Source organism: Equus quagga, chromosome 15 (assembly GCF_021613505.1).
Source record: "Equus quagga isolate Etosha38 chromosome 15, UCLA_HA_Equagga_1.0, whole genome shotgun sequence".
NCBI lineage: Eukaryota > Metazoa > Chordata > Mammalia > Perissodactyla > Equidae > Equus > Equus quagga.
This window is the reverse complement of record NC_060281.1, coordinates 28,733,580-28,756,343: the sequence shown is the minus strand read 5'-3', so window position 1 is coordinate 28,756,343 and position 22,764 is coordinate 28,733,580. Positions and strand designations below refer to the sequence as shown.

The 22,764-nt window shown below is 46.9% G+C and overlaps 3 protein-coding genes across 16 annotated transcripts in view; 2 read left to right on the top strand and 1 right to left on the bottom strand.

The window, feature by feature from the left end:
• The window catches only part of SCUBE3 (signal peptide, CUB domain and EGF like domain containing 3), a 109,226-nt gene extending 99,508 nt beyond the window's left edge, over positions 1–9,718 (top strand). For 4 of the 5 annotated variants that reach the window (XM_046641411.1, XM_046641412.1, XM_046641410.1 and 1 more), the window contains 9 exons: positions 235–393; positions 642–857; positions 1,214–1,375; positions 1,581–1,748; positions 2,275–2,436; positions 2,859–3,056; positions 3,531–3,683; positions 3,809–3,888; positions 5,548–9,718. In XM_046641411.1, coding sequence (XP_046497367.1) covers positions 235–393; positions 642–857; positions 1,214–1,375; positions 1,581–1,748; positions 2,275–2,436; positions 2,859–3,056; positions 3,531–3,683; positions 3,809–3,888; positions 5,548–5,697 — 1,448 coding nt within the window. In that variant the 3' untranslated portion in view covers positions 5,698–9,718. The remainder of the gene's footprint in view (positions 1–234; positions 394–641; positions 858–1,213; positions 1,376–1,580; positions 1,749–2,274; positions 2,437–2,858; positions 3,057–3,530; positions 3,684–3,808; positions 3,889–5,547) is intronic. The other variant, XM_046641413.1, reaches the window with a different exon arrangement.
• TCP11 (t-complex 11) overlaps positions 1–14,623 on the bottom strand; it is a 132,676-nt gene extending 118,053 nt beyond the window's left edge. For 3 of the 5 annotated variants that reach the window (XM_046641428.1, XM_046641429.1, XM_046641430.1), the window contains exon 1: positions 14,406–14,623. The gene's annotated coding sequence lies outside the window, so the exon portion shown is untranslated. The remainder of the gene's footprint in view (positions 1–14,405) is intronic. The other 2 variants (XM_046641421.1, XM_046641427.1) reach the window with 1 other exon arrangement.
• Positions 14,624–14,755: 132 nt separating this feature from the next.
• Positions 14,756–22,764, top strand: part of ZNF76 (zinc finger protein 76) — a 31,728-nt gene continuing 23,719 nt past the window's right edge. For 2 of the 6 annotated variants that reach the window (XM_046641419.1, XM_046641420.1), the window contains exon 1: positions 14,756–15,008. The gene's annotated coding sequence lies outside the window, so the exon portion shown is untranslated. Of the gene's footprint in view, positions 15,123–22,764 lie in introns of all 6 variants that reach the window. The other 4 variants (XM_046641418.1, XM_046641414.1, XM_046641415.1 and 1 more) reach the window with 4 other exon arrangements.

Genomic DNA, 22,764 nt, shown 5'->3' with positions numbered 1-22,764 from the left:
ACCCTGAAATCTGGATAGAGCAGGAGAGGGAGCAGATGTAGGCAGAAGGCCCAAGAAAGTCCTAGGATATTCCCCCACCAATTAATGTGTCCTAGACTAAAAGAGAATTGAGATAGTTGCAGTCAGAGATCTAGTGAGGTCTGTCCGGGTTGGAGTGGAAAAGTGCGAGCTAGGAGTGAGAACTTTTCCTGTCCCCAGGGGGTGCCCCTGGGGTTGACAAGCCCTCTCCCCTAGGTGGTGCACCCTGCTCTGACTGCCAGGTCACCTTCATCCACCTCAAGTGTGACTCCTCTCGGAAGGGCAAGGGCCGGCGGGCCCGGACCCCTCCAGGAAAGGAAGTCACTCGGCTTACCCTGGAACTGGAGGCAGAGGTCAGAGCCGAAGAAACCACAGGTGGGACTGGGGGCACTGCTGGGAGGAGGGTGGAAAGAGGAGGGCAGAGGTGCGGAAACCACAGGTCTCAACAGCAAAGGGAAGGGACAGAGCCTTTCCTAAGGGCAGACCCTGCCTAATGCCAAGCCCAGGAGCCAGTCCCTCTTACCATGCCCCTCCTACCTCCTAGCTTTGCTCCCTTACCCTCCTGCTGACAACCACTCTTTCTTTCTCCTCCTTCCCTGACTCATACCATCATCCACCACCAGCTAGCTGTGGGCTGCTCTGCCTCCGACAGCGGATGGAACGGCGGCTGAAAGGGTCCCTGAAGATGCTTCGAAAGTCCATCAATCAGGACCGATTCCTGCTGCGCCTAGCAGGCCTTGATTATGAGCTGGCCCACAAGCCAGGCCCGGTGGCTGGGGAGCGAGCTGAGCCAGTGGAAGCCTGTAGGCCTGGGCAGCACCGCGCCGGGGCCAAGTGTGGTAAGGGAGCTTGCTGAGGAACGTGGGAGAAGGGGAGAGGGGAAGGCCCAGCTTGGGCCTGGCTCAGAGCAGGACACTTTTTGGCTTCAGTTGCATCTCTCAAATTGTGAGGCAGCCAAGACCCTCCTGCTCATCATCCTCCCCTCCCTGGTCCCAGGCTAAAATGTAGAGGGACATCATGTGAGGCCACCAACCCTCCTACACATGCCTTTGGCCCTTGGTCCTTCCAAGCAGGATTCTATCTATTTCCAGACAAGGAGATTCTCCTTAAATCTGGGGGAGTGGGAGGGGTGTCCCAGGCCTGGGTGGTGGGAAACAGGGGGGGTGGGTGGCTAGCACGGCCGACTCTCCCTCAGTCAGCTGCCCGCAGGGAACGTATTACCACGGCCAGACGGAGCAGTGTGTGCCATGCCCAGCGGGCACCTTCCAGGAGAGAGAAGGGCAGCTCTCCTGCGACCTTTGCCCTGGGAGTGATGCCCACGGGCCTCTCGGAGCCACCAACATCACCACGTGTGCAGGTGCCAGGGGAACAAACAATACAGAGTGGGGTAGGGTGGGCACTGGGATGCCCATGGGCATGGGATTTCCCAAGGGCAGGCCCAGGCTCCAGGCCACTCTCCTAGTCAATGTCCTGTTTGTGTGCCTCTGTCCCCTGAGAATGGGTGACCCCATGGGGATGACCAGGACCATCCCCATCAGAGTTGGGCCCTTGGTTCATTGCAGGTCAGTGCTCACCTGGCCAACACTCTGTAGATGGGTTCAAGCCCTGCCAGCCATGTCCACGTGGCACCTACCAACCTGAAGCTGGACGGACCCTGTGCTTCCCATGTGGTGGGGGCCTAACCACCAAGCACGAGGGGGCCATCTCATTCCAAGACTGTGACACCAAAGGTGAGTGGGTGACCCACCCCACTAGGGGACTCCCCAACCCCAGTTAGAGCCAAAAAAAACTCTCTAAGTTCCCAGAGTGGACCCAAGTATGTTGCCCCACCCTCTTCCCCAAACCATGAAAGGCCCAGCTGTCTGACCAACCATACTATCCTGCTCACAGGACCCATCCTGACCCTCCACCAATCCCAAGCCTGGGAATTGGGGAATAAATAACAGTCCCACTTACCCATCTCCTTTGGAGAACTGGTGGCACATTCCCCTCAATACTACAAGTGAGTTTCTGTATAGGTTTGGCACAATGCTCGGTGCCTGAAAAAAAAGAATTGGCACTGTAGCCAACCACTCTGTCAAGTTTCTTTTTCCCTGGGCTTAAATTCTGGCATGACTAGGAAAGGTTGGGAGTCTGGAAGGAACTTTGGTGTCTTCAGTCTCCTGATTCTCTATGATGAATGCATCCTGCCCATTCCATGCTCCGGAACTCCCAATTGCCTGCCATCTTACTCCTACCTTTCCTCCTCGCCTGCAGTCCAGTGCTCCCCTGGGCACTACTACAACACCAGCATCCATCGCTGTATCCGCTGTGCCATGGGCTCCTATCAGCCTGACTTCCGTCAGAACTTCTGCACCCGCTGTCCTGGAAACACAAGCACTGACTTTGACGGCTCCACCAGTGTGGCCCAGTGCAAGAGTACGTGGCAGGCTAGGCTGGGGGAAAAGGGGTAGAGAGGCCTGGGAGCAGTGGGGATGGGAGAAGCAGGGGGTGGGCAGGGGGGAGTGAACCAACAGAGAGCAGTGCTGGGGAGTAGATGGGTAGGCAAGTCCCACCCTCAGTCTCTTCCCAGCCCACTCAGTCTCAAGACTAGTTGCTGGGCTGGGCCCTTTAGCACCCTCTCCCTGGAGTCAGGTAGTGGGGAGGCAGAGACAGGTGAAGTGAGATGAGAAGGTACTAAAAGGGCAGGAGGGAAGGTGGACCCAGAACACATGATGAACTAGGAAGACAGCTATCTACATGCGTCTGATTTCTACTACAGAACTCTTCAATTTCCCCGACCCATTTCCCTACTGACTTCCCTTCTCTTTCTTGCTTTACCCACTGGGGCTTGGCTACAGATCGCCAGTGTGGTGGGGAGCTTGGTGAGTTCACTGGCTATATCGAGTCCCCCAACTACCCAGGCAACTACCCAGCCGGTGTGGAGTGCATCTGGAACATCAACCCCCCACCCAAGCGCAAGATCCTTATCGTGGTACCCGAGATCTTCCTGCCATCTGAGGACGAGTGTGGGGATGTCCTCGTCATGAGAAAGAACTGTGGGTGGCTACAGAGCTGCGCCAGGGATGGGCAGTCCAAATATCGTTGGGAGGGAGAGGGAGAGAGAAGATTGGTATAGGAAGAATTGGGGCAGTGACGAGGGAGACCTTGGGAGGAGAGAAGCTAACAAAGGAAAACAGCAGTGAATGCTACATGTTTGGTGGAGAGCAGAGTTAAGAAAGCCAGCACTGGTACTAGAACTCAAATAGTGTTACATGTGTCACTTTCCTATTCTAACATTTTTGCTGTTCCATTCGTTTAAAAGTCAAATTTCTTTTACTATGTGAGTGTCTGGATGTCAAGGAAGAGTTGTGGAACAAGCCCAGGGCAGTGGGAGAGGATATGTGTATGTAGTGGGTAGGGGAGGTGCATGCATAGGGAGAGCCTCTGTCAACATGATTCCTTCACCCGAGAGCCCTCACTCCAGGGTAGCCTGTTCTGCTGCTTTCCTAACCTGCTGCTTGCCTTCCCAGCCTCCCCATCCTCCATTACCACCTATGAGACCTGCCAGACCTATGAGCGCCCCATTGCCTTCACGGCCCGCTCCAGGAAGCTCTGGATCAACTTCAAGACAAGTGAGGCAAACAGCGCCCGTGGCTTCCAGATCCCCTATGTTACCTATGATGGTGAGCAAGGGCCGGAGAGCCAGGGAGGTGGGTGAGAAAGAGAAGGCTCACGGGTCTTGGGAAGGAGCAAAGGGAGAAGGAAGATTTCCCACCCCCTAAGCCCCTCCCCTTGGTTGACTTTGCAGAGGACTATGAGCAGCTGGTAGAAGACATTGTGCGAGATGGCCGGCTCTATGCCTCTGAAAACCACCAGGAGATTTTAAAGGTGAGTGAATATTAGCAACAATAATGATAGCCAACATTTAATGAGCATGTAACAATGTGCAGGCAGTATGCCAAGTGCTTACATGAATATGCTCATTTGATAGACACAATAGCTCTATGAAGTAGGTACTTTCATTCCTACTTTACAGATGACAAAACTGAGGCACAGAGAATTACAGAACTTGCCCAGTGGTAAAGCTGGGGTTTGAGCCCAGGCCCATCTCACTGCAGTGTCACCCACACTATCTTATACTTTGGGGGAAGAGAAAAGGGAGATGAGGAGATGAAATGACCCTTATCTCTTCCACCGAGAAATACAGGGAAAATGAGATACCGAAAGATGCTTTTGCATTAAGGCCCTTCCTTCCGTTACTCCCTCCTCACCTCCCACAGAAAAGCAGCAGATCTAGCACAGCATTTCTCAGAGTTAACTTAGTAGAGACTTCTTTTAAAGGAAAAGAAATGTTTCCAAAATTGAAGAATGGACTAGATTCCTGGGTCTGTGGATCCCAGTCTGAGAAAATCTTGCTTGAGAAACTATAGTCCTAGTCACAGTATTATCCTTCATAAATTATCAATGCAAAAAAAAAAGTTTTATCTTTATGATTAATAAAATAATTTTTGTATTATCAAAATAAGAGACAAAATGACAAAAATCTCCCAGAACTTGGAGACTGCAAAAACTATAATTTCAGCAATGCTTTTTAAACATTTTTTAAAGCATCTGAACCCTTATTTCAAATGTGCTGTGGAACTCCAATGCATAAAGTAGTAGAACTGTTTTGATTAAAGTGGGGATGAGAGGCTGGAAGCCCCATCTGTTATTTTAAAAATCCGCTGATGCAATGGAAAGAAAACTAGCATAGAAGCCAGAACATGAGTCCTAATGCACAATGCCGGGCACCTAGTAGGCTCTCCACATCATGTTGCTGTTTCAAACAGGGTGGTCAGGAAAGGCCTCTGAGGAGAAGAGATCTGAATGAGGTAAAGGGCTACCCAAGAGAAGATAAAGAGAGGAGCATTCCAAGATAAGGACCATGGGAGTAGGGTGGCATGTTCAAGAACCTTGAGAAGGCCAGTGTGGCTCCACAGAGTAAGGAAAAGTCAAGGTGGGATAGAGGAGAGACAGCAGGGCACAGACGACATTCAGCCTATGGGCCACGCAAGGGACTCAGCTTTGCTGAGTGATAAAAGAAATCAGAAAAGTGTTTTGAATAGAAAAAGGGCATGATCTAATTAAAAACAAACACTTTGGCTGCTGTAGAGGAGAACATTCTGTAGAGGGACAAGGGCAGAGAGAAGCATGGTGACCAGGTAGGTCTATTGCAGTAGTTCAAGTGAGAGATGGTGGTAGCTGTGGAGACAGTGAGAAGTGGTCAGACTCTAGATCTATTTTGAAGGTAGAATCAACAGGATTTGTTGTGGTTGTGTGAGCAAGAGAGAGAAGTCAAGGATGGCTCCAAGGATTGGGACCTGAGCAATGGAGGGATGGAGCTGACATTGACTGAGTTGTAGAATTCTAAAGGAGGAATAGATGGTGGGGGTGGGAATCCAGAGTTCACCTCAGGGTATGCCTATTAGACATCAAGAGTCGAGGCTGGTGTTCCTCTTTCCCACCCATGACACTGAGGCTGACGTTGCCACCTGCCATACTCTGCAGGACAAGAAGCTCATCAAGGCCTTCTTCGAGGTGCTGGCCCACCCCCAGAACTACTTCAAGTACACAGAGAAGCACAAGGAGATGCTGCCAAAATCCTTCATCAAGCTGCTCCGCTCCAAAGTTTCTAGCTTCCTGAGGCCCTATAAATAGTGTCCCTAGGCCCAAAACCCAGGTTTTGCAGCCCCCAGACTCTTTAGCCCTCAGAGCCGGCAGTCCCTACCCTCAGACGAGAATCTCTCTCCTCTCTCTGTTTGGAGAAAAAAAAATCACTACATAGACCAAACACTTTCCCTTTCTGTCTCTCTAGCTTTGTTTCCTTGTCTCTCTCTGCCTCTCTCTCTCTCTTTCTACTGTTTTCCTTTTCCTACATGCTCCCTGGAAAAGCCATTCAGTGCTGGCTCTATTCCCCCTGAGGGGTGAAGGAACAGTACCCCCCTCCCCTCCCCAACAACACTGTCCATTTTACCAGTTCACATCCCTGGCCCCATCAGCTTGGAGGGTGCTAGAGGCCCACAAAAAAGTGGGTCTAGCGCGGAATGGGGAGGGGAAAGAGCGGTTTCTGCCATTTTAGGGTGTGCCTTGCTAGTCAGGAGCCAAAATGTCCCCTGGCCCTGCCCCCCAGGGTGATTCTAACAGCCCCGAGTTCTGCCAAAGAAGGCTTTGACTTACAGGCTTAATGCCAGCATTGGTCCTCTGGGGCATATGGTTTGAGCCCTAGACCGCCCACACAGCCGGCTTTTTTGTCTATGGAGCTCCTCTCCTTCTTCCCCCACATGTCTGCCTGAGGTCCAACCCATGAGGGCTTACAAAAGGCTCACACCACTGGGCTAGTGGACACTGGCTGAATAAGAAACACAGCAGGCATTGCCATGTTGAAGGCACCACTGTCGCTCCCTGAGAGAAAGACTATGGCTCTGCAGGTCAGAAACCAGGTTTTAAAGCATCGCCAAAAAAAAAGAAAACAACAACAAAAAGAAAATGTATCATCCAAAGGACTAGACTACAGAACAATTGGGAGCCAGCCTCAAACACTAATCCCTTTCCTTTCTTGTCTTCCCTGGCCCAGCCATCCCCTCACGCCCACCAGAGTGCTCCCTGGGGGAGCCCTATTCCCTTTGTGAAGTGTTGTCCTAAAAGAAACATGGCTGCTGACTGGAAGCCAGCCTGGGCCTTGCCCCAGAGTTGTCTTTCCCTTGTAGCCCCAGATGGCTTGTGGGCTCCACCAAAGAGGGTCCCGCTCTGCAGCCAGCCCAGAGCCACCTACCTCTGGCCCCAGGCTATGGGCAGCAAGAGGAATGTGTGTGCACTTGGCAAGCCTTCTGCCCATCCTGTCCACATCTACTAAGTGCAATCATTTTGAGTCTTTCTATGTTGTCTAAAGGGAGGGGTTTTTGTTTTCTGGTTTTGTTTTTTGTTTTTGTTTCTTTTTCCTCTATTAGAACAACCCTATTTATAGCTGCCCAAGAGAGAAGAGTGTATGTTTGGAGTGGAAGAAAAAAGATTTTGAATCGCATGAACCTTGAGTGCTGGAGCATCTGCTCTGTCCCTACTCCCCCACAAGTGGCCATCTAGATTTCTAGAGCCCTCTGCTGGGGTAACCCAGGGCTGAGCTCAGAGGCACTTGATGTGTAGGACAGTAATTCTGGGGACTTGATGGAGCAGGAAGGAGAGGGACCTGTGTTTGCTAAACCAATCCTGCCATCCCTATGCCTCTCTATGGATTCAGTATGGACCTTGTGATTGTAGAGGCCTATGGAATTGGTCAGTGATTCTCCACCCCAAGTAGGGAAAACCTCCATCTTTTCCCTGCCTTCATCCTGTTTTCCCCTGGTATCCACACGGAAGACGACCAGGACAAACCCCATGGGGATGGGCTGACTCAGGGCCCTGAGGCCAGAGGCAAGGCTGTGAGAGCCAAGAATAGGACAGTTATCCAGGCATGAAGTTGCTTGCCTGACCTTGGCCACTCTGCCTACCCCTGTCTGTTCGCCATTCCCTCTTGGAGTTGACTTCAAGCCTAGCTTCCTCAACTACTGCTTTTCAAAAGGAAGAAGAATCAAGTCCATGCCCAAGCCCAGATCCTGCATACACTCCAACCCTCAATCCACTGCTGCCTGTAAAATTATTTTCCATTTGTTCCTAGTTTCCCCCAAAACTGTAGTCCAATCAAAGGTTACCAATTGATTCTTAGGGTTCACTTCTAAGTGTCCCAAGCTACTACTCCCCCAGGAGATTCAACACTAAAGAAAGGTGTCTGACCTTCCCCCCAACCCAAACAGTAGCATTCACCAGCCAAAACAGCCTTAGGCAGTAGGTAGCCAATGTCACAGCTGGATCCCCTGACCTCCATTAGCCAACACCATGGCCTTTGGGGGTGGAGGGTCTGGCTTCCTTTGTGTCTCTGGGTCAAAGAGGGCTCCACTGTAAAGATACAAAATGTCTGCTTCCCAGCAGGGAAATGGTCTTTTAAGAGAAGTATCCACACTTCCCAGGAAATGCAATGAAAACTGCTTTAATCAACTTTGACCATCCTAATTCTCCACCAGAAGCTAGGATAACTTTCTGACTCCTCTCTCCCTACCATTTTGCATCTCTCTTAGAAAGCCAAACAGTGTTTCCTAATTTTTGCCTTCAGGGTCTGACCTCTCCTTGCTCTCTTCTTTTCCTGTCACCCCATATATATGCATAAACACACTTCCTCCAACAATTTATTCCATGGTTTCTGGGACCTGCAAATGATTTCCACAGTATGGAAAATAGACCACTAGGCTTCTTAACTGATGTCAAGACAGATCTTGGTGAGCAGGTGAAGACCTGCTAATGTCCACCAAGTTTAATTTAGGTCATCCAATTTGGGGGTTAAGAACCCAGGCAAGGCTGCTGCTGAACCTATGGAGGAAGCCAGCCCTGGGGCATCAAACTAGGGGTTCAGTGGACTGAATGAGGAGTCAACACTCAGGGACTCTCTAGGCCTTTACAGTCAGACAGAAGAACAGGTTTTTACCAGTGTAGGAAAGTGGGAAGATGGTGTAAATGGGAACCATTCATGAACCAACCCAGAGGCTTCTCTGCATGACCGGGTGTTTATAGGGCCACAGTACTGTGAGGCCTCATTTATCTTAATACAAAACCCGCCCTGATCTGAGTTTGGGGATGGGAAGCCATTTCTGCAAGGGCTCTGAGCGCCAAGTGATGCATATCAGAAAGGCACTTACATCCTCAGCAACATGGCAATTCCTTTTTACTTCTCTGCCTCCCTCTTTCTGTATTATTAGGCCAGGCCCATTCCTGAGGGAACTCTCAGAGTCAGGAGAAAACTGACCAGAGCCTGGACTGGAGCTGCCATGCCCCAGGTCTACAAATTCCCAGAGGTTGACATTGCGCTGTGACTGCTCTGACTTCCCCAGGACTGAGTTAGTTCGAGGTGGTGGGGGCTCAGATTTGTTGCTGAAAGTTGAGTAATACAATACTGGTCTTTGGCCCTAATGAAACTTTTTATATGTGAGAGGTCTTCTCCATATGCATGTTTGAGGTGACTCTGGAATGGATTAGGAGGTCATATCTCAAAATACCAGAAAACGTTATAGAGTATTCAACCTTTTGTATTTGCTGCTTAACCTCGACATAACAGGCTCAAACTAAGGGAAGGGAGACAAAGTATAACAGACCATAAGCAGAAAATAAGGTTAACCTGCTTGGCTTGCTTTCTTAAGCACAGTAAGAGAAAAGTGGAAGCAAACAACACAAGGACATCTCTAAATTTGACCTCTCTCAAAGGTAGCACACCCTGTCCTTGGGTCATTATTTGGACTAGGAACCCTTAAAGAAAATACATGATTAGAGGGAATAGAACCCCCAGTTCTGTTTTCAGCTTATCTAGACAACACAGATTGTAGCAGTTTGGACAAACTGAAAACTTTATTCTTCTGCATGAGTTGAACTGAAGTTTCAGAGAATAATCATTACCATGTGGGAGGCTTTCTTTTTTTTTAATGCAGAAGAAATCTCAAAATGTTGTATTTATATCTGCCTTCCACTGCTGCCGATATAGTAAGCATCTCCTACTCAATCAACAATAAACAGTAAATGATGCAGTTCATAGAGTATTTTGCACTTGGGGAAAAAAATGTATCTGAACTTGTAAAAAGAAATGTTTGGATTTTGTATTGTCTTTTTTATTATTATTATTATTATTAAAATACTGAATGAAACTCCTTAGCCTGGCATCTTTTCCTCTGTCTTAATAGCTTATCCTAGAGCTGGAGAAAGCTTTGAGGAGACAAATAGGATTTATCCAAATTTATCCATCTTATTCCTAGTGATTTTAGAATTTGAAAAGGCTTGTCTCTGTCGATTTTTAAAAGCAGTATCAAGAATTATCCCCTGAAGGGGACCTAAAGAGTGGGAGAAATTTAGGGTATTGTTTCTCCTCACCAGGGTACAATTCCCAAAATCTAGCCAGGCCCCAGGTGGCTCAGACACCTCCCTAGTTAAAATGTCTCACCTCTAGCAAAGCACCAGCACTGAGAGTCACCCAAGGTTGTTCTTTTTATGCAGTACACTCTTGGCCACCAAACAATTCCGAAATGTAGATCATTCAGCCACTACCACCATTACCACTATGCGGCACGGGAAAGCAATCTCCAATCTCTTATAAATGAACGGTCCCAATTTCTAGGCTCAGAGATGATAGATAAAACTTAATTGTTGCAATTAAATAATTCCATGACATGAAATTTTATGGAATTTAATATTTACATGATATAGCCATTTAAGAGGAACAAGGAAAAAATCTACCTGATCAAAAGATATGTTGGGTTGGCCTACCAGAATCCTGAACTTCCCCTTTAGCATCCATAAAGGAGATAGGTGCATTCGTTCCACAATTACTGAGCTCCTCTTATGTGCCACGCATCGTGCATCAGGCTATCATAGCTTGATAACAATAGCCATGCCCAAGAGCCACAGCCTTATGTGAGATTCTGATTACAGTACAGCTGATCTTTCCACATAGATTTCCCAAGAAGAGACAGAATCCAGTCTACTTGGTGGCTACGAGTATAAATCAATTCACCGGCATTCTTTTATACATTAAATTCTTGTGAGTTTGATTTACTGTGACAAAACATGAACACCTTGGTGTGGACTGACAAAATCATTTTCTAGAACTGCAAAGCTAAGGATCATATCCAGGACCATTACAACTACACCAACTTGGGGCTATCCTCTCTGACTTCTCTCTTAACCCTTTTCTATTCCAAAAATAAGTCTTATGCCTTCTTCCTAGGACACTTGCAATGATGTCCCAGAACAATGTATAGTCAGCCAGTGGAGTATGGGTCTGCCTATATCAAGCAGTCTTTAAAATGGGGATTTTCCAAGGGTATGTGATGACTTTCCAAGGGGTATGAGGACAAGGAAATCAATCCGAGGAGAGTTGTAAGGGAATAAATTTCCAGACCCTCAACTTCTATAAGAAATCTTCCCTAAAAGTAATCTGTTTGAGAGCCAGCCAGCATATTCATGCACACTCTCCGTTTTACCCCCTCTTTCACCATCGTCCTTGTCCTGCTTTACAAAATAAAGGCATATCCCTCAACTACACTGAATCTTGATGCGTGGCCCAGGATGTAAAAACCCAGGGAAGAAGGAGGTTGTTTTTTCCCTTCATATCAAAATATTCCCATTACAATCAGTCCTTTTATTTCATCTTATAAAGTGTTTACTATTTTCTACCTCCTACTAGCAAAAAATGAAATTGTTAGCTGCTCAACCCATTATTTCCTAGTAAATATACCATTCTTTGTTGTTAAATACATAACAGAAAATTTGATCATGAAGTCTAACAAAACTATTGGAGTTACTTCTGGTTTTTATACGTGATTCTTAGTTAATGTTCCCAAAAGTCTAACATCAGTGTTCAACACAAGCACATACCCACGTTTGCCAAGGGGATAATGCCTTCTATCCTACTTCTCACTTAATAAATTAACTAATGGATTTAGCTATACATTTTATGGCACTATTTCAAAGTATATAATGAGAAACAGTACTATCTTGTTTTTACAATTTTTATAGTAATATTAGATGCATATAATTTTAATCATGATTGAGTTTTAGTAACCTATTTTATAAGCTAAAGTTAATAATTTACTTCCCAGTGATTTTTATACTATTTTAAATGAATATTAATATATTTATTTGAATTGAAAAATAAAGTCAGACTTTTTCCTGACAGAAAGTAAGTCTGATTTGGCTGATTGCTTTGAAATGGAGACTGACTTTACTAATTACATAAATGGCAGGTGTTTTCCATACTGAAGTGAAACTGCAGTTCAGTATTTTAACAAAAAGATCCTGAAAACATGTAATGATAAAAGAACTTTATCAAACAATTGTATTGGCAAAGAGTATGAAAATCAATATCTGATTAACAAGGTGTCTCTGAGTGAAAAGTTAACAGATAATTAACAATCATTTTTATAAGACTGAAACTAAGACTTTAACGACTAGATAACAAACCCTTTTGCAAGTTCAGTCGTTTCCAATTCTTTGCTTTGAATAAAATTAAAGGTGAACTCTATTTGATAGAACATAATAGTATTTGGTAATAGGACACTTTGAGATTATTGGCATATAATTTAGAAGTACTACAAACACTTGAGGAAATCTCTTCCTTCCCCAATTACTATGTGAACCAGGTTTCTCAATGCTTATGTCTATAAAAATAAAAAAGAGAGAATTGACATTGCACCTTATCTCCTACAATTAGGTAATAATCATCCATAAATACCTGAACTAACTGAGGAGAAACACCATTCTTCTCCTTGAGAGATGCATTTTCAATAAAAATTGTACTTTTTAGGTTGAAGAAGTTATAAAAATGCGTAATATATTTCTGGTTTTTAATAATTGTGTACTAGTAACAACTGTAATGACAATTCAGTTTAGAAAACTTTTTAACAATTAAAGCCAGTGGTTACAGACAATAAGCTTAAATTTATACTCATTTTTGTTGCAAAGAAGTGTGACAGTGATCAATAAAAGACTTTAAAGCATACAAATATACTAATTAGGATAAAGTTCTGTAGGGGAAGTGAATGGAATTAGGAGTTCAAGAAAGGGAACCATATAAAATTTCTGTTAAAGCAGAGCTTGCTCATATATTTTTAAATGGATGACCATGGGCGTCAAATATTACGGTATTTGGGTCTAATGGATACATTTAATAGTAATGTAATGGTTTTAGTTTAAAATGTCAAAATTTACAATGTCAGAAATTATATCCTCTATAAGTATTTAAATTTATGATGGAAAATTTAGATATCAACTTAAACTTGAACAAGGGGGTACATAGTTCTTTAAAATTCTGTTATGGAGTCTATTTAAAAAAAAGGTCTGGGGGCCGGCCCAGTGGCACAGCAGTTAAGTTCGCACGTTCTGCTTCTCGGCGGCCTGGAGTTCACCGGTTTGGATCCCGGATGCGGACATGGCACTGCTTGGCAAGCCATGCTGGGGTAGGCGTCCCACATATAAAATAGAGGAAGATGGGAGTGGATGTCAGCTCAGGGCCAGTCTTCCTCAGCAAAAAGAGGAAGATTGGCAGCAGATGTTAGCTCAGGGCTAATCTTCCTCAAAAAAAAAAAAGTCTGAAGACTACTAACCTATTTGGTATATTGTGGGGGTGGGGCTCGAAGGCAGAGAAGAAGCTGCTAGAAACAATCTTCAATCCTCTACTCCAAAATATCTTCCTCATCAGTTCTCCTGAGTATCTGAAATTACCCACCATCAGAATCTTATCACTTCAAATTCAGACACTGGTTTCCTAGAGTTTTTGCTAACTGTGTAATGGGAGAGGTGATTAGCCAGATTAGGATCTGCAAGGAATGTGAGAAAGGACAGATGTATTTTGTATTACAGAACAAGGTGGTGGGGGGACAAACTAGGACAACCTGAGTTCTATTCCCTGCTCTGTCTCTAACCAATTTATGCTACAGAACCAGCTACTTATCCTCTCTCTGTATCTATATAAAATAACTGTTCAAACTTCCACCGAAAAGGAACAGAAAGAGGGCACCATAGTGGCCAGGCCACTATTTCTATACCAGGAGGTATACAAAGGATTAATGATTAACGATAAGAATGGGCCATCAATAGTCAGTGCCCACCTACACTGAGAACCTGATGAGATCTCTGGCCCCAGTCCCGCCTGTGGAAATGTCGTGCCAAAACAAAAAGATGGGGAAGAGGGGATATCTAAAATTGAAAGGGGGCTTTCTGGTTGAGCTCTTCAGGCATGCAAGAAGAGGAACAGGACATCAGTGCTCCCAGTTAAGCACCTTTAGCAACCACAGGCCCCCAAACCCAGTACTTTGTAGATGTTTCTAGTTTATCAGGACACTTCCTTTTTAAATTTTTTTTTCCAGTTAAATTGTTTTTTGAGGGGGAGGATACAAAAGAAACTAGTGAAAGTCTGAAAGGATAGAGGGGAAAGTTTCTCACCTAATTCCTCTCATAAGAGGCAATCTATATCAGTTCTCTGTCTAACGCCTCTCCTTACTTATTTTTAACTTTTTACCAAAAAGCTCACTCTCTTTCAATTTTCCCTTAGGTTTCTGAAAAGCCCCATTCGTAGCGCCTCCCCGGCGGGAAGGGAGAACTAGTGAAAGAAAGGGCTTGGTTTGTCCACCCCGAAGCCAGCCTACCACGGGGGAGTCGCTGGTTTTGAGGCTGGGGGTGGGGCTGACGAGGGGATGCGAGGGAGAGAACCCCAGAGGACCGTCAGGGCGCCCTCCCTCAAGAGGCAAGTCCCTCACGGCGTCTCGAGGTCGTCCTTGCCAATAAGGAGCTATTAATACCTGCCAGTGCTGCCTTCAGGGGGTTGGCTCGAAGATCGCAGGCAGCGTCTGCGGACCGCGCACGGTGAAGCGCTTGGGGCGCGTAGGGCGCAGGGGGCCGCCCGCGGGCTGAGCCCCGAGGAGAGGCTCCGCAGGCCCAGGGCGGGCGCTCCTCCTGTCCTCCCCGGCTCCTGAAGCGCACCTTCTGGCCCGCAGGCCGCCGACAACGGGGCCTCGGGCTCCTCCTCGCTCCCGCCTCAGGCCTCAGGTGGACGGAGTCCCTGGGCGGCACAGGTGGCGGCTTCTCATTGCTATAGCGACCACCCGGCCCGCGAGCCGCGCCCAGGCCCTGACCGGGGCGTCGTGACGTCATCACGCCCTCCCCGGGCGCTCGGCCTCGCGGGCCCTGCGTCACCCGGGCCGGGAGCTGAGGGGCGCCGTTCAGAGCCCGGCCGCCCGGGCTCCCGGGGCCCGGGAACCAGGATAAGTAGGACGGCGGCCGCTGCGACTCGGGGTGCGGGGTGGAGCGTGCCCTGTATTTTGTATACGGGTTCCGGGGCCCGGGAGAGGCGCGCCGAGAGGAGAGGAAAGTGCGGCGGCCCTGGAACCTGGATATCGCGCGAGGCAAGCTGCGCGCGGGCGGGCGGGCTATGGCGCAGGCGGGTTGCGGGGCCTGCGCTGGTGGCGGGGCCCGGTGCATGGCGGTCTGTCGGCGGAGTCGCCCTCGGGGGCTGTCAGGTTGGTGGCTGCGGGAAAAGCGGGTCCACCGTGCCCAGGTGGGAGGCCGGGCGGGCGCAGGGCCCCGGGAAGGTCCCGAGCCCGGCGTGCCCACCCTCCTCCGGCCCTAGCCCAGCGGCCGGACGGCTGGACGGCGGCCTGACCCCTCCCCCACCCCGGGTCCCGGCCCCCATCCCTGCCCCTCCGTTCCGCCCTGCGACTCCTCCCCCATAACCCCCAAATCCCACCCCTTGACTGCGCCCGCCTCCACCTCTGTGACCCCCTCCCCACCCCGCCCCCTGATCCTAAGACCTCACAGGTAACCCTCAATTCTTATTCATTGGTTCTACCAACCCAGGAGTTTCCCAAGCGCTGCCCAGGGACCCACCAACCTAGTGACTCCCTCAGTTCTAATCCAGTTACTCACGGACTCTGGATCCCAACACCCCTCCTTGGTGACCCCCAAACCTTCTCAGTGATCCCACCGGTCTGGTAACTCCTCCACTTCTACCCTGTGTACCTCCAGAAACTTGGTGACTCCCCTCAAACCTTTCCTGGTAACTCCTAAGCCCTACTCCAGTAGTTTCCCACCCAGTCATCTTCTACATAACCTTCAATATCTGATAATCCCTTCTTTGCCCTTGTAACTTCATGATCTTCATTCCATGCAGCCCCTTCATCCTAAAATCACCCCCTCTGACATTCCTCTCTACACCCCAGTGTGAATCAACACCTGACTTAAAAGTGCCCTAGCACCATGCCCAGAAAGATAAAAAGGTGAATATGAAGTAGTAATAGTTGGAGGCATCAAAGAATTCTGGATTGAGCCTGTGGTCCCAAATTCAAGTCCCAGCTCTGCCACCGTTGTGCTTTGGGAACCTGGGAGAAGTCCCTTCCTCACTCTGGACCTCAATTTCTCATTTGTATTATGACAGATTGGGTTAAATGATCTTAGAGTTTCCTTCCAGCTGTGAAGTTCTGTAATTCTCAGTCAAGAAAATGCTTGTTTGCAATCATTTATGTACCCCGCCCTGGAGGTTTACTCTCATAACCTCACCCAAGCGTCCACTTGCTTCGTGAACCTTATTCCCTCACTCCCATGACGCCCTACACTGTTAATAGTCTATACCTATTTCCCTTGATCACTCCTCATCAGTTAACATGTTTGCAAAACAGTGTAGTAGAGCACTTCAGCTCAAGGCGTTGATGTGATAAGAGACCTGAGTTCTAGAATGATTCTGGCCCGTCAGCTGTGGCACCTTAGGTATACCATTTAGCCTATCTGAATCCTCAGTCTCCATCTCTGCTAAGCAAGGATAATAGTAGTGCCTGAGATAATGCCTGCAAAGCACTTGGCACCATGCATGGCCCCCGGGAGCCTTTAGGTATAAGCTAAGAAGCTCCCAGAGCTCTTGCTCTGTCCTGGGTGCTAGGGATTCAACAGACAATAAACACAAGGCCTATACTTCGCGTTACCTTTCTACCACTGAGCTCTTGGGATCCCCATCTTCTTATCTCTGCTGTGGCCTCCTCACTTCTCTGATTCTTGACCCTGATATTTCTTTAGTTACTTGCTGCCAAGCACCTACTGTATGCCAAGCTTTATGTGTATAAATTAAATTTACTTAACAACCCCAAGAAGTGATTGTTATCACCTTTCCCATTTTTGTTTGGTTTTGGTTTGGTTTTTAGTAAATGAAGAACCGGAAACTCACACAGATAAGTGGCACAGCTGGGATTTGAACCTACAGTCTTTAAAACCCACTTGCTCCATTACCTCTCTTTCCCCCAAACCTACCTACTTTTCCAGGTCACCCTCAGCCCCTTGTTCCTTATTTTCTAATAATTCCTAAGCTCAACATCAACTCATGCCATGACTCCCAAGGTTTCTGTTACCCCCTGTCCCATGGCTTGGTGTCTTCCTCAACCCATTGTTCATGGCTTTTCACTCCACGTTCCCTGACACCTCTGCACATTAATACCTCTCTTTGTCCTTTGTCCAGACATCCTCTCACCCTATGAGTCCTTGGAGCTCCAAGCCCTCACTCACCCTAAGTTGTCTCCCCCATCACTGGCACTTTATCCCAAATTCTCTGATACTGTTAATTCCCTTACTACCAGGAATTCAAATACTAAAACCCTCCAGCCCAGTAGTCTTTCCTCCTATGATTTGTTTCTATTTTCAGTCTTTTTTCAGTATTCTAGCTGCCTCCCGTCTACCCTCTTCAGGTAGTAATATCCTGTTACCTAAAACCTTCATCTAATTAGCCCTTCATCTGGTGACCTCCTTCACCCAGCTTCAGTGAAATGAGCCCCTTCCATCCCAGTGTGAACCCATCCTTCATAACCTATACACCCTCTCATTCTAGGATCCCTCGTCTTCACACCCTGTCAAATATCCTGTGAGAGCCTGCCTTTCAGATTCCCGGATCTCATGGTATCTTTCTCATTTTCATCAGTGATCTCCTTTTCAAACTGGAATCATCTCTCACCTTTTCCCTCTTCCTGTATCCCCATCCGTTCTCACGGTGGCTTTTTCTTGCCTTCCTCTTATTTTTCTCCCAGCCATCCTCAGCTCATCAATCTTGATAACATTGATTATGATGTAAGCCTCCCTTCCATCCCACATCTGCCCCTTCCATTTTCCTGTGCATCCGACTCCAGGGCCACATGAATGACCCTGCCACTCCTAGCACTCCTTCCTTCACACACAGCAGTGTCCAACCAAACCTCATTGGCCCCATTGGTTTGTCCAAAGAGCTGTGCTCTTCTCTGGGAAGTTCTGATAATAGATCACAGTCCTTTAGGTACAAGGAAAGAGACCTTGGAAATCCCTCTGAATCAGTTTAGCCATGTCTCCTTGACACACTCCCACGATCCTATCCTATCCTGTTTATGAGGCTGCTCGCTGTATATGCCCTCAGGGTAGCATGCTTTGAGTGTCAGCTTCTGCTGGCATTGAATTAGCCTCATTGTTTTCCAAGCTTTGGGAGAACTTTTCCAGTCCCCTCCCACCGGAAGACTGGATGGTGAGTAGCAAAATGTGACGTTAAAGATCCACATCCAAAAGTCTATTCTGTAGGTCACCAAATTCCCAGGTCTCCTATAGTGTACTTATTGGCTATGCAGCAATAAATACAACAGAATAAAAACTAGAGTTAAGAAAGAGGTAAATCCTGGGGTCTACAAATTCCATGGGTTGGTTTTTGAAAAGGAGCTTTTGCCTTAGGCTTGTTTAATCTTTCTTAGGGCACAGAACATATTCTGCCTTGTATCTTAGTTATGTGTGTACTTTTCTCACCCAACACCCATCCTCACTATGATTTCCTTGAGAACAGAGGCTGGGTTTTCTTTATCTTCTGTCATCTTAATCCTGTCCCTCATATTTAGCAGGTCGTCAGTACTTATGGGATTGAATGAACTCATTCAGAAATTCTGCATCAGATACAAACAAGTGAAAACATCTCACGTCTACATTAATTTTGTAGCCACAACAACCCTCTCCCCAAATCCCTCCAAACGTGATAATGGGCAAGTCCTTTGATTTAAACAGTCTGGAGTTTAGACACTTCCTTTTTCAGTCATTGCTCAAGCCGGGGAATGGGCGTAAATGCTTGTTTTTACTGTATTGCTGTAAGGTGAGAGAGATTGGTTTACTCAGTTGCTAGAATACGGTGGTAACAAGCCCAGGGTCTGTCACACATAGACCAGTTCTCAAGAAAACAGGTAGGTGAAATGTTTAGGGGGGGTTGCAGAGACAGTCAGAGAATAGAGGAAACCAAACTGGCAAAATGTTGGTGGTTGTTGAAGTTGGGTAATGTGTTCATGGGGTTCATTATACTATTCTTTCTACTTTTCTGTATGTTTGAAATCCATAATAAAAAGTGGGTTTTTTTTTAAAAAAAGACGACTAGATGAACAAGTACAAATTTGGCACGCTTCCTTGGCAAACACCTCAAAGCAAATGAGCTGCCGTTACTGAGTCAGTACTATTATCTAGGTTAAGTAGTATATTTAGTCCTAACCTATCTCTGACCTCTTCTGTTTGTGAGATAACAGGATGCTAAATAAGAAAATCAGCACCCTGCAGAATTCTGTACCTGGTGGCCTGGGAATAGTAATGTCCTGGCAACAAGCACCTATTGCCCTGGTCCTTCCCTGCTTCCCAGCCCAGGGGTGGTTTCTGGTGGTAAAGGGCTGGACTGGACCTGAGAATGTAAGGTAGTAGGGGAGGTGAAGGAGAGACCAGAGCTCAAGTAGAGTCTTCCCCTTCTGGTCTAAAGCCTTCAGCTTACTGGGAGATCCTAAAGGGATGGATGTTCATTCATACACTCATTCATTCATTCCACAAATGTTCGATGACCCTCTGCTAGAGGCCAGGTACTTCTGTAGTACCTGGGGATAGAACTGTGAATAAAACAAAGTTCTAGGACTTAAGGAGCACACCTGTTGGGGGAGTGGATGAGGGAGAGACATACAATAAACACATAAACAAGTAAAATATGTATTGAGAAAATTAAGCGGAGAAGGGAGATAGAGAGTACCAGCAGTCAGGGTTAGATTTTAAATAGGATAGCCAAGGAAATTCTCACTGAAAAGGTGACATTTGAGCAAAGACCTGAAAGAATTTAAGGGTGAGCCGAGTGTATATCTGAGGGAAGTGTATTCTGGTCAAAGGGAACAGCAGGTACAAAGGCCCTAAGGCAGGAGTATGCCTCATATATTTGAGAAACACCAGCGCACAGTAGGGTGAGGGAGGGGAAACAGCAGATGTGGGGTGGGAGTGGGTTGGTGGCAGATCGTGTTGGGCCTTATAGGCCACTGGATTTTATTTTGAATTATGAAGATGGGAGCCATGGGAGGGTTGTAGGCAGATAAGTGACATGATCTGACATAAAGGATCATTCTGGCTGCTGTGTTGAGAATAAACCATAGGGCGCAAGAGTGGAAGAAGGGAAACTGGCTGGTAGGCTACTACAATAGTCCAGGCAAGAGAACTTGGTGGCTTGGCCCCAAAGTAAAGCAGTGGAAGCGTAAGAAGTGGTTGGATTCTGGATGTATTTTGAAAGAGGAGCCAATAGGACTTGCTGCTGGATTGGATGTGGCATGTGAAAGAAACAGAGAAGTTGAGGATGGCTCCCTCATTTTTGGCCTGAGCAACCGAAGGATGGCGTTCCCATTTCCTCAAATGAGGGAGCCTGGAGGAGGGGCAGGTTGTGAGAAGGGGAAGATAAGGAGTTCACTTTTGAATATGTTGAGTTTGAGTTGTTTTTTGGACATGGAGATGTTGAGTAAGCAGCTGGATATACAAGTCTGTTAGACATGAGTAAATTTCTGCTCTCCTGGGAACTGAAAGAACGCTATTACTGGGTAAGAGACAAAGGAGTATGGTAGGAAGAACACTAGCGGTTCAGGAGTGTGGCCTGACTCTGCCACCAGGTAGCTGTATGATCCTTTGGGACTCCTCGGGCAGCTCTGGCCTCTGTATCTTCATCTGCAAAATGACTGCTTTAGACTAGAAACTAGCTGTCTTCTCAGCCCCTCCCATTGTGAGAGTGGATGAATTAGTGCTTAGAGTTTACAAGATAATATATCTTTATGTCTGAGAGCATTTTGGAAACTGCTCAGCTCTACATGGGGTAGCGGTGTTGGTGGTAAGATTCTTTTCTTCCTTCCTTTGTTAAAGTAATACCCAGTGAGTGCCTGCCATGGGTGGGGTGCTGTGCTGGACACAGAGGATACAATGATGGAGAAGATGCCTCTGTGCCCAGACACTACAGGTGAGCCACCTGGCATAGCTTCACTGCTAGGTTCAACAGGAACAGCCTGGATTCTGGTGGTCTGGTGTGACTGTAGCCAGGGAGAGCTTTTTCTTGACCTGAGTCTGGGAAAAAACAGTGAATATGGATGTCAGAGATGAGGCAAGATGGAATTCCAAGTGAGGAAAAAATGTCATCCTAGCTGGGGCTGGGGGAAGAGTTGGGGTGATGAGACTCAGTTCCTTCCCTCCTTCATTCTTTCACTCAACATTTACTACTCTGCTAGGAACTTCTCTGAAGGAGCTCACAGTTCTGTAGTAGATGAAGGGTTTCAAATCTGGTCTTTGGAGTTTCAGTTAGATTTAATTCACAATAAATGGAGCTGATTTAGCATTCAAATTTGAGCTAAAGAGCTCAGTTAGCTATGTGACATAATGGTATTATTTATTTAGTATCTGTGGGCACAGTCTTTGTCAGGTGCTGACTAAGCTAAAATGCATGCTTTCCAGGAACTTAAATTATAAGCAGTATAACAGAAAGTAGGAGTGTGTTAGTTTCCCCCAAAAGAGTCAAGTTCAGGGAAAACATGCCGTGGCAGAGTAATCCCTTCACTGCATCTGGAAGCACAGTCACTCTGTTATGTTTATCCTTGTGTCATTTAGATTTCTGTGTTTATATATATTGTAAGGACTGTGTCTGACCAGCTAAACAGGAATACAAGGTATAGCCCCTCTTAACTGATAGGTCACCCACAAAATTAGTTTAGAGTGGATGTGTCATTAGCATCTTTCACTTAACAGGATGGGGAATTTTGTCCTGGTGAGGGAAAAAAACAGATACAAATCGAAGTGCAGCTGAAGCCATTGTCTTTAACTGGTGGCCCTAAGCTACGACAAAACCTCAGATGCCTCTTGCCCTGGGGGCTGTCAGTCAAGGTGTAGAAATGTGAGCATCCGTGTGAAGGCCCACAAATCCTATGCAGTCGTCTTTGTTTTGCTGGTAGATGTGCAGGGCCTACTCAAGCTCCTCACTTATCGTTCAGAATTGGAAACGTCTGTGGTGTTGGGTGCGACGTTCAAAGCCTCACGGCATGTTGGACTCACCAGCTGGAAGTCAGAACACTTCTAGTGCTTCCGGGTAAACACTTGCTCCGAGTCTGCCCTCAGAAAGTGGTTCATCTCTGGGAAGCTGAGCTATAACTGTTAGCTTGGTACTGTTTCTCACTGCATAACTTCATTTGTTGGAATTCCCTTCTGCTTTGATATTAGTTGATAAAGCATAAGACCCAGGCAATTAAGGTAAGACCCAAGGAACTGGGGGCTCCTTGGGATTGTAAACTGACCTGAGGCTTAGATGTGGAGAGTGTGGCAGGGGTACCCAAGACCAGGGTTCGTCTCTCTGAGAAGATCATCCTCTCAACCTAGGAAGTACTGTCCTAAGGCCACAGAAAGAGTAAGGGAGAAAGGCAGCCCCCGCTCAGCCATCACTTCAGCTAACCCACCCTGGTGACCAGGCTGGGGACACATGTTGGAGCCAGCATGTCTTCAGGTCATGATAGATTTGCTGTTGCCTCGTGCTCAGCTTGATCAGCTTTCCAGATGATATACTCCAGAATGGCATCTGTGATTTGTGAAGCTAAGTTTTCAAATGTGGTTTTTCTGCAACCTTGTAACATCATGGAATCTATCCTATCAGCACTGGACTCGCCATGCCTTGTGAATAGAGAAAGGTATTCCTGTAGCCAACAAAAGGAGTGCACAGCATGCTTTTAAACTTTATTTTTTTATTCATTTATTTTTATATAGGTAATAAATTCAAAAGGCTTAATTTTTTTTTTTTTAAGTATAAAAGATGCACAAAAGTCAACCCTTCCATCGCAGTGCCTTGGTCACTCAGTTATCCTT